Genomic DNA, 11,277 nt, shown 5'->3' on the forward strand with positions numbered 1-11,277 from the left:
CTTTCTTCTGCTGAACACAAAATAAGATATTTTGAAGAATATGGGTAACCAAACATTTGATGGGCCTCACTGATTTCCATTGTATGGAGAGAAAAAAAACAAACATTCAATGAGGCCCATCAGCTGTTTGGTAAATTCTTCAAAATATCTTCTTTTGTGTTCAGTAGAAAAAAATAAATTCATGAAACAGTGGAGGCTAGACATCACCAGAATAATTGGGTAACATTAAAAACATTCTGTGTGAAACAGAGGAGGCCGGTAACAGATTTTGGTAACTTGTTGTGTTGCCTTGTCGGATTTGGAGACCCTGATGTATCTCTGTCTTTCCACATCAGAGCAAAAATGCTTTTTAAAATATAGGGTAGAGGTAGACATTCGAGGATTGATGAACAGCGACTGTCTCCAAGTCAACCGATTCATTGAAAATATTCGACTCAAAAGCATGATTCATTCACGAATCAGACATATCTAGCCGAGTTTAAAGGATTAGTTCACTTTCAAATTAAAATTTCTTGATAATTTACTCACCTCCATGTCATCCAAGATGTTCATGTCCTTCTTTCTTCAGTGGAAAAGAAATTAAGGTTTTTAATGAAAACATTTGAGGATTATTCTCCATATAGTGGACTTCAATGGCCTCCAAACGATTGAAGGTCAAAATTACAGTTTACAGCAATCCCAGATGAGAAATAAGCGTCTTATCTAGATAAACCATTGCTCATTTTCTAAAAAAAAAAATAAAAATTATAATTTTTTTTTTAATTTTTAAAAGTTTTAACCATAAATGCTCATCTTGAACTAGCTCTCTTCTTCTCTATTTAAATTCCAGCAGTGTAGACACTGCTAAGTGTATTACTGCCCTTCACAGGTCAAAATTTGAACTAAATTGCCCTATACATTATGCTAGTGCAAGTATATAACAATTAAGTTCAAACTTTGACCTGTGGAGGACAGTAATACACTTAGCAGGGTCTACACTGCTGGAATTCAAATAGAGAATAAGAAGAAGAAGAAGAAGAAGAAGAGAGCTAGTTCAAGATCATGGCTGCGTCCGAAAACCTAGGTAGCTGTCTTGCTGCCTCGCTATCTTATAAGAGAATGACTTGTACGGCAGCATTTGTGCATGAAGGTACCTCACGAAACTGACTTCGGACAGACTTCTGAGGCAGCGTAACAGTTTAATGATCTACAGCAATATAGCGCGAGCTTTGGTGAGAACTAAACAAATTTTTAATTACTACAGTAGTAATTTCTCGATAGAAATGATATCAAAATTGAAATATGTTGATCAAAATCATACATTTATACACAAACTGAGCAGCAAACGCAACTTTCGGACGCCATCTTTATTTTTCTAGCTCAACTGTCACAGAATGGAAAGCACAGGATTGTGGGATATCAAAGGCAGCTAAGGATACATCTATGCTTCCTTCAAAAATCGATCTGAGGAAGGTATCTCATGAGACAGGAAGTGAAGCTAACATTGGATTCGGACGTGCCTTGATGCCTTACTACCTTGAAATGTGTCTTCGGAAGGCAGCATTTTCCAGTTTTCGAACGCAACCCATATCTATGGTTCAAGATGAGCATTTATTGTTAAAACTTATATATTTTGTGTGTGTGTGTGTGATGTGCGATGGTTTCTCTAGATAAGACCCTTATTTCTCGTTTGGGATTGTGTAGAACGTTTTGAAGCTGCACTGAAACTGTAATTTTGACCTTTAACCGTTTGGAGTCCATTGAAGTCCACTATATAGAGAAAAATCCTGGAATGTTTTCATCAAAAACCTTAATTTCTTTTCGACTGAAGAAAAAAGGACATGGACATATTAGATGACATGGGAGTGAGTAAATTATCAGGAAATTTTAATTTGAAAGTGAACTAATCCTTTAATGCCTTCTGCATTTAGCACGAAAACTTTGCAATAGCCATATCCAATATGCGTCCTTTAATAATATAACTGTACACCACTACAAAAACACTCAAACAAACTGCCTGAAGTTGCTCTCACTGTTACATATCCAACTCTGTAAATGTGTCATTTATGTGCCAATGCTAATGTTGTGGTGTAGTATTTTATTTCACCAAGCAAAGAAACAAATATATTGCTTCAAATCCTCTTAAATCGCAATTTAGGAGCATCTGAAGCAAGTTTCAGGGGGGGAAAAAAAACTGATCACGTCGGTCCAATCACATGCACGTTGGCACCGGTTGAGAGGCGTGTTCAGATCCCCTGATGCCGCTCTGCAGTGAAGATGGCGGAGAGAGGAGACGGCCATCTGAAACCAATGAACAGAGAAAGCCTTTGAGTGTATGCGGTTTTCAGTAGAGCATCTGTGTAGTTAGGTAAGTAAAAGAGAAAAGTGTGTAGAAACCTCGCTGATATTTACTCCTGTCGACATTTAGCAGATTCACGCTCGGTTCAGCTGAAAAGGTTTGGTTACCGCACACGGCTTCTTGCTGGCTAACACGGACCAACTAATCGAAGCATACATCGGTTTCTGTAGATCTAACGTTAAACAAAACGCGCGCAGATAAATGTTCTTTCACCCAATGATGCGATTTTATATATATATATATGCTTGTAAAATGTAACCACATTGCTTTTAGTTAATCCTAGCCGACCAATTAGCAAAGGCCTTAAGGCTTATAGTTTGGTTACCGTGCAAATAACGTTACAGTGTTTATTTGCCGAGCATTTTATTTAGCAACAACACAATAATTTCCACCGCGACATGCAAAGTGCACATTTAGTCGTTAATAGTGTTAATACTGCTCTCTTTGGCGTGCGTCATCATAAGCTAAATATATATTAAAGATGCATCTGAGAAGTTTTGCAATCTAGATCCGTTCTAAATTTTCATGGTGCCCTTTGAATTCCTCTTGATCTTTCTTTTTCTCTTTCTTTTAGTAACTTACTGGCAGAAGATCTGGCTTCCCAGGATGGACAGTGTTTAGATGTGGTCAACTTTTAAGCTGAATGCATTGTGATTTCCAATAATTGAGACAGTGAATTGTAAAAAGCTGTCTACATTAATGAAAAGAACAATGTAGTCAGCTTAGCATATTCAACCATGCACATGAATATTATTAAATAGGTGTCTTGAGCTGTGAATTTGTATTCATGCATGTATTAGGGCTGCAATTTTTTTTTAGCTGAATTAGACAGATCCCTTCCCAATAGCGTTCTCGCATAATTTTGAATATAGCTCTTTTTAAGAAATTTAACATGGATGTGAATGAGATTTTACCTCCCCTCCCATTGGAGCCACCAGATGCAGTATTGGCGGGGAATGATTTCAGTAAAGCACCTCCACCACCTCCCCTGCAAACGTCCAGTGACGCAGAGGAAATGGACGTTAGCTCTGGTGGTGATGGACACCAACACACCCCAGCAGTGGACAGGGACGAACAGCTCCTTCTCAACAAGCGCACACTGTCCATTAGTAGCCGCCTGTCAGATAATCCTGACCCCACGGTCAAGTGCCCTAGAACCGCTCGCCACGCTCCCCCAGTTACCAAGTTCTTACCTGATCTAAAACTCCTCAAAGATGTAAAGATCAGTGTCAGTTTCTCTGACAGCAGCAAGAGCAAAGATAGGAAGGTGTTGTACACTGGTTTGGGACAGGTTAGCAATGAAGATCAGAGCCTAGAGGGCCTGAATGGCGAATTGCATGATTCTTTTAAGCAGAGAAGTGTGCCGGGCAGCTCAACCATGAGCAGCGGTTCCTTAGGTTTAGCTAGAAACAGCGAAGAGCTGGAGACAGAGCAGGAGAACAAGGTTGAGTTTGCCGTGCTGGACGACCTGGAAGATTTCAGCGAAAACTTCCTGGAAGTGGAAGATGGAGAGCCGAGTGGTTTCATGTCTCAGATGATAGTTCAGCAGGAGCAAGCGCACGAGGAGGATCTGAATTACTCCTATGAGGTAAAATGCATGGTCTCGTTATGACCTTTTTGATTTTGATCATTTGCTTTATGTTCAAATAGAAACATTACATTGTAATGTAGGCTAATTATTGTCATCTAAATGCCCATCATTCAAAATGTGCATCTACCACAAATAGAGCACGTGTCTTTCATTCATCAAGAAGGATCCTGCAGTGTAACAAGGTGGTCCATTTGAAGAACGTTTGAATTACAGCTCACAAAGTGGGCTTGATTCAAATCCGCTTTTCAATGTACGTTTAGTCGATGACATGTCAGTTGCATGCCAGTTTCTCACCCACCTACTCTTCCAGGAGGACTTTGACAATGATGTAGATGCCCTGCTGGAGGAAGGCATGCCCATGCCCAAGAAGAGGCGTCTGGCTGAAGACAAGTACGCTGGAGACAGTGATCACCATTCAGACGGGGAGGCTGGAGTTCAGCCCATGATGACCAAAATTAAGACCGTTCTTAAGAGTGAGCCATCTAGTCAAAAACACTGTTGCTACTCTGTTAAAATGTTAGGCTGCATTACTTTAAAATGTCTTTAAAACTTTACATAACTACGCAAAGGTGATTGATCTTCTCTTTAAGAATGTAGTTTGAGTTTTTTTTTTTTTTTTTTTTTTGTGCTGAATGTGTGTGTGTATATATAATTTATTTATTTATTTTACTGATTATCATTTAAATAGCTGCATTCAGTTTTTTCAGGCCCATGTAGTTATCAATAGTGTTATCTTGTGCTGTTTTAATGGGCTATAAAATGTTAAACTTTTACAATGCATACTGTTCAAAAGTTTCAGGTCGGTATTATACATATTTTTAAAGGCTTTTTAAAAATATTAAATATTTTTAAAAAGTCTTTCATGGTCACCAAATTAGCATTTATTTGATTACCATGAACAGTAATATTTGTAAGTATTACAATTTAAAAGAACTATTTTCTATTTGCATTTATGTTGAGATGTAATTGATTCCTGTGGCAGCAAAAGCTGAATTTTCTTATGTTGAAAACAGTTGTGCTGCTTGATATTTATTTATTTATTTTTTGGAAACTGATACATATTTTTCAATTCAGGATTCTTTGGTTCAAAAGATCAGCATTTATTTGAAATGGAAATCTTTTGTTTAAAAAAAAAAAAAATGTAAAAGTAATTTTTGTAACTTTTAATCAATTAATGCAGTCTTGCTGAGTAAGAGTATTAATTTCTTTAAATGGTAGTGTATATTCTGCATCAGACAAAGTAATTTGTGGTTATGTTTTTATTTTAGTCATTTTTGGCATCATGTAAATGTATTTTATTTTTCAGTTACACTGGTTATTGTTGTTTTAGTTAAATGTTTATTTTAGTTTTTGTTAGTGACAGTAATGCTAATTCAGAACAGAAACTTACATCGGATTCTGTGTGACTAGTTTATTATTATTGATTGACATTAATATTATTTTATTTATTTATTTATTTATTTATTATGTATTTTAAGGTCGTGGACGTCCGCCAACTGAGCCTTTACCCGATGGGTGGATCATGACATTCCATAACTCTGGCATTCCAGTCTACCTCCACCGGGAAACCAGAGTTGTGACCTGGTCTAGACCTTACTTCCTTGGAACAGGAAGCATTAGGGTAAATGGTTCAAGTCATCCAAGACTTTCATGATAGTATTTTGGCTTATTGCATTTTTTTTTCTACTTACAAGTTGAATTGATCTTTGCATTCTCATGCACCCAGAAACATGACCCACCAACCAGTAGCATTCCCTGCTTGCACTACAAGAAAATGAAGGAACAAGAAGAAAGGGAACACAATGGAGAGGTGACTCCCACAGCAGAGGTGTCTCCAGTGAAATCTGGGGAGGAGGGCGTCTCATCAGAGAGAGCTGATGAGCCAGACTCTACTGCCACAGAAGAGCTGACCGGCAGATCAACATCAGAAGATCCAGATCTTGACATCATAGAGCCAGGAGGCTCTTTAGAGGGGAAGGAGAGCCAAGCCAGTGATACTGCACAGGGAGCGCTGGGCCAGGTCAAAGCCAAGGTGGAGGTCTGCAAAGATGAGTCTATTGGTAAGAGGATGAGGTTGTATTCTCTCTTGTGCATCATTAATCCGTATACACAAGGTTTGTAAGCCCTATCCTCTTGTGTTTTATATCCCAGAAATTGAGGAGTTTAGAGGCTACCTAGAGAAGTGCTTTGATTTTGAGCAAGTGACAGTGAAGAAGTTTCGCACATGGGCCGAGCGCAGACAGTTCAACAGGGACATGAAGAGGAAACAGGCAGAGTCTGAGAGGCCCATTCTACCTGCCAATCAGAAACTTATCACACTGTCTGTACAAGACGCTCCCACAAAGAAAGGTACCTGTCTGAGAGTTCGTACATTTATGAATTAACACATAGCACATAACGTGGCGCTTTAACAAGACTGACCATGTTTGTTTCAGAGTTTGTCATCAACCCCAATGGGAAGTCAGAAGTGTGCATTTTACACGAGTATATGCAAAGAGTACTCAAAGTGCGACCAGTTTACAACTTTTTTGAATGTGGTAAGTAGAAAAATGCATAAAGCTAAAATGAAAAAAAAAAGCCAATAGTAAGCATGAGTTAAATTTATTTTACTATCATTTGGCAGAAAATGGGTTATGATTTTATCATTGTACTTAAATTGTCATAATGCTGTTGTAAAAGTAATAAAAATGCTTAAAGGGTTAGTTCACCCAAAAATGAAATTACTGTCATTAGTTACTCACCCTCATGTCATTCCACACCTGTAAGACCTTTGTTCATCTTTGGAACACAAATTAAGATATTTTTCATGACATTAAGGTTGAACCACTGTAGCCACGTTGACTATTTTAACAATGTCTTTACTACCTTTCTGGACCTCAAAAGGTGCAATGATGTTGCTGTCTATGTGTGGTTCAGAAACACTTGGAGTTCATCAAAAATATCTTAATTTGTGTTCCGAAGATGAACAAAGGTTTTACGGGTTTAGGACAACATGAGGGTGAGTACTTAATGACAGAAATTAGATTTTTTTGGGGGGTGAACTAACCCTTTAAGGCCATGCCGAACAGTTTGGTTGATGAAATTTTAGGCTTGACATTATGCCAATGTTTTTTTTGTGTGTTTTTTTTACACAGAAAACCCAAGTGAACCCTTCGGAGCCTCAGTCATTATAGATGGTGTTACATATGGCACAGGAACAGCAAGTAGTAAAAAACTCGCCAAGAATAAAGCTGGTACCTTCTCCCTTCTCTCTTTATTTGAGTCTTTAACTTTTAGTCTATAGCAAGAATACATTTGCTTTATGACTAGATTACTTTTAAACATTTATTTTACTGGAGAACTAATTTATTCATACTGTCGACAGCTCGAGCAACACTGGAGATCCTCATTCCTGACTTTGTGAAGCAGACGTCTGAGGAGAAGCCCATAGAGGGAGATGAACTGGAGGTACTGCTCCTCTTTCTGAATGAAGACATTTTATCTTTGTTCAGAGTTCTTTACTTCATGGTACTTAAGGCTGTTTATTTCCTTCTCCCATCCCACAGTATTTTAATCATATCAGTATTGAAGATTCAAGGGTGTACGAGCTGACAAACAAAGCAGGTTTACTCTCACCATATCAGATCCTTCATGAGTGCCTTAAGAGGTATGTTATGATATAGTTTCTCATTTGATTACACATTTAATATTACTAGAAGCACATCTGTTAATACAACCAGACAGCTTGTGGGTCCTTGAAATGTCGTCATCATGTCTGATTAAAAAGCAATTGTAAATCTGTTACTGTCTGTTCCATAGAAACCATGGCATGGGTGACACGAGCATCAAGTTTGAGGTGATTCCAGGAAAGAACCAGAAGAGTGAATACGTCATGACATGTGGGAAGCACACTGTACGCGGCTGGTGTGAGTATCCATGCCTAAAAAGAACTTTCATTTAGAGCACTCAAGTAAAAACGTTTCACAGCGCTGACTTAAAGGTGGTACAGAAGATGTTTTCGTCGACTGAGTTTTTGAAATGAGCGCATGCGGAAGAACAACCCCCCTCCTTCACAGCTCATTTCAAGTGAACGCCTCCCAAAACTCGTGCACGAGTGTTTGTTTACCACCGGCATTCGCTGTGTTATTAAGCCGGGCACACATTTAACGACTAGCTAAAACATTCTGACTGTGCTCAACATACAGCGATTGTTTCCTGCTCCTGAAGCAGATTTATATACTTTCACATGGAATTTGAACACCGACTGTAATCGCAGATTGAACGCAACTGGCTCTGACTGGACGCGTTTGAGCGCGATCAGTCATAAGTATCAATTTACATTCATAATCAGCCTTACAATCGTTAAGCCGCACACACACTTAGTGGACTCATAATCTGCAGTTGTTACTCCTGTCTCCTGACAAAAACATTGCATGTGGAGTGTGGAATGTTACTGGAGCGCGCAGCCGCGCGTCTCTCACAAGGAACGTCATGGCAGTGATTGACAAGCCAGAGGGCCAATCGTTTACGCGATGATCGCGTAAACGATTGGCTGATGTTTTTAAGGCCCTACCTCGTGCACAGATGATGTATATTAATATTATTCCTTTCAGTGCACCTAATAAATAGTCTTTTATCAGTTAGTAAAGACAGTTTCAAGTAATATTGCAAAAATGTATAAAACAAAACATCCTCTGTACCACCTTTAAGAAATAAGCATTGGTCCACTCTGCAGGTTATTCACAAGCCACATAGCTAAAACTGTTACTCTTGTTGACTGCAGGTAAAAATAAGAGGGTTGGAAAGCAGCTGGCGTCACAGAAGATTCTCCAGATGCTTCATCCTCACGTGAAGAACTGGGGCTCACTGCTGCGCATGTATGGCAGAGAAAGCAACAAGATGGTAAAAAAGGTCAGCACTATCTTTCGTCAAAACATACTCTGCATTGTAAGATATTAAATATGAGTTCATGCTTGTAATGTTGAATTCTTGTCCTCTTCAGGAGAACTCAGATAAGAGTGTGATTGAGCTTCAGCAGTATGCCAAAAAGAACAAGCCAAACCTGCACATCCTCAATAAACTACGAGAGGAGATGATGAAACTGGCTCGAGAAAGGGTACAGCTGCAAATATATGACCTCTTGCAGCCAAATCTTGCACTTCGGATAAATTAAGTTGGCTAAAGATTAAAAACATCATCTCGTTCGGATGAGTTGATGTATTGCAGTCGACCAAAATAAATTCAGTAAAGTGACCGCTAAAAAGCTTGTCTAGTGCATACTAATTTGTCTTTTCATATTTGTTTCAGGAGGAGGCAAGAAAGAAGCCGAAGATGACTATAATGGAGTCTGCTCAACCTGGCAGTGAACCTCTCTGCACTGTTGACGTCTAGCAAACCCTTATCCAGCATCTGATAGCAGATAGCACTGACCAATGGTAATAGTTCTATAACAAGGTCATCGCACCATTACTGACTTATGCATTACTTTGCAGTGCAAAATGGCAATACTAGTTACATTTTTATCAGATTTTTGAGCTCTATTCCCAGTCCAATTATTGCCCAGAATGAATGGGTTCAGTTAGAGTTGTATACAGGCACAGTGAAGGTAGAATGAGCATTAAATACCTCCAGATGCACTTCTGCACCTGAAAGTGCACAAATAACGGCTGTTGACAATAATGCCTATATGGAAATCGTAAAAAAATTATGTATGTTAACTATTACAGATGCTTTTAAGTTTGTGGCTTTTAGATGTTAATAAAAATGTTGCTTTTCCCTTCTTAAACGGCAAATAAATTCATTTCATATTTACTGTGGAATTACAGATTTCACATGACAGACTATCTCAGTACTCTTCACTGATGCATTTTACAGAGAGGTCTGTCATTTTACAAGGATCGGTTCCTTGATGTCAGCTTCTGTGGCATGCAGAGTTGTTCATTCAGTGCACGTGATCTTTTATCTGGAAAATAGTTTATAATGACAAAGTGTGTGGATTTTCTTTAGTGGCCATGTCTAGTTCTTATTGGCATGTGAAGCATTTAAATGTTGTATTTCTAAAGCATTTCATATGCACACTTACCTTCCAACTGCTGTTAAGAAATGCACTAATGTTGGAACTATTTACTTGTGTGAAATTAACAAGCTTTTTGTTTTAATTAAGGGGTGATGCATACCAATGCTCCACTTGTTCAGAAAGCACTGCAGAGAAAGCACAAGTGTTTGAGGTACTGTAGTTAGTTGAGGAAGACATCAGGGAGATAGGATGCTTGTGTACGCTTTTTTTTTTTTTTTTTTTTTTTTTTTTAGTTTTTGGTTACATTTTTAAGCTCTGATATAATCCAACTCTTGCATTAGATACTGGTTGGTAATCTTCAGTAGGAAAAAATGGTAAATGTTGCCTTAGTTTGTACTCCTTTCATTGATGGTACCTTGTGTTTCAAAAGGGAAACGCCTCACTTGAGTCTGCATTTGTGATGCTATACGTTATGTATTTGTGGAGTGAAGCTTGCTTTATGCATTGATATTTTAGAGAAAATGCCTTCTACGCATGTGCTTTTTTGCATTTGTCTTAAATTCTGTATGGTTTTGTGGACATTTTGCTGAAGTGATTGTGATCATTTTATTCAGATCTTATCACAGTGTATTATAGTTTGAACTATATTCATTATTTCAGAAGGCAGTTTACCTAAAAACAAAGGTGGTAACTCCATACCTCGAAGAAAATCAAACCATGTTGTTGTATTCAATAGCTTGAAGAGCAGTGTGAACCAAAGCTTTAAGTCTTATGCATTTTTATAGAATATTGCTGCATAGCTATTCATAATATCTATCTAAACATACATGGAATTAAGAAAAAAAGATGCAATAACTGCTGGAATAAGACTATGGTCCCTGTTTGAAGAAAACCACCACTTCCCTGAAACTATTAGGGGAGAAAGAAAAATATTTTGGCCTTAAGATATGACAGGAAGGTCAAAGTCTGTTTAACACAATGAGTGAATCAGGTTTTCTTGGGACTGCGACTAAAAACTGCAGTGCACTGTCATTGAATTTAGTATTTTAGTTTGTGTGCTTCTGAATGTTTGTGAAGGCACTTTTCCTGTTTTCCATGAGCACAAGGCTGCTGCCATACTAAGAGTGCTTAGAGAATATGCTTTCCCAGTAAATGTCTGGAGTGTACGACTTGTCCTGTCAGTCTTGCCAAGTGTGTATTAGTTATGTGAAGAAATGCGTGCTTTTTAACGCGCTATCATTGAAGGGATGATTTAGCGACCAGTAAAGCTGCCTAAAAAAAAGTTCTTTTAATGTGACACATGATCGCTGATACAGTGATTTGTTTATGCAAATAAATTGATGACCAGAAACT

General features: G+C 38.2%; 1 protein-coding gene across 2 annotated transcripts; it reads left to right on the top strand.

Annotated features, from left to right (window-relative positions):
* The first annotated feature begins 2,199 nt into the window (after positions 1 to 2,199).
* dgcr8 (DGCR8 microprocessor complex subunit) lies at positions 2,200 to 11,275 on the top strand. Of its 2 annotated transcripts, none has more exons than XM_048187492.1 (14): positions 2,200 to 2,347; positions 2,913 to 3,926; positions 4,240 to 4,402; positions 5,408 to 5,550; positions 5,656 to 5,989; positions 6,081 to 6,278; positions 6,365 to 6,466; positions 7,064 to 7,162; positions 7,294 to 7,376; positions 7,475 to 7,575; positions 7,728 to 7,834; positions 8,692 to 8,819; positions 8,911 to 9,024; positions 9,216 to 11,275. In XM_048187492.1, the coding sequence occupies exons 2-14, from the start codon at positions 3,231 to 3,233 to the stop codon at positions 9,297 to 9,299; spliced, it is 2,352 nt and encodes a 783-aa protein (XP_048043449.1). In that variant the 5' UTR covers positions 2,200 to 2,347; positions 2,913 to 3,230; the 3' UTR covers positions 9,300 to 11,275. The 2 variants fall into 2 exon arrangements, with proteins under 2 accessions (XP_048043449.1, XP_048043450.1); XM_048187493.1 differs by lacking the exon at positions 2,200 to 2,347 and adding an exon at positions 2,379 to 2,435.
* The last annotated feature ends 2 nt before the right edge of the window (positions 11,276 to 11,277 follow it).

This window comes from Megalobrama amblycephala, linkage group LG4 (genome assembly GCF_018812025.1).
Source record: "Megalobrama amblycephala isolate DHTTF-2021 linkage group LG4, ASM1881202v1, whole genome shotgun sequence".
Lineage (NCBI taxonomy): Eukaryota > Metazoa > Chordata > Actinopteri > Cypriniformes > Xenocyprididae > Megalobrama > Megalobrama amblycephala.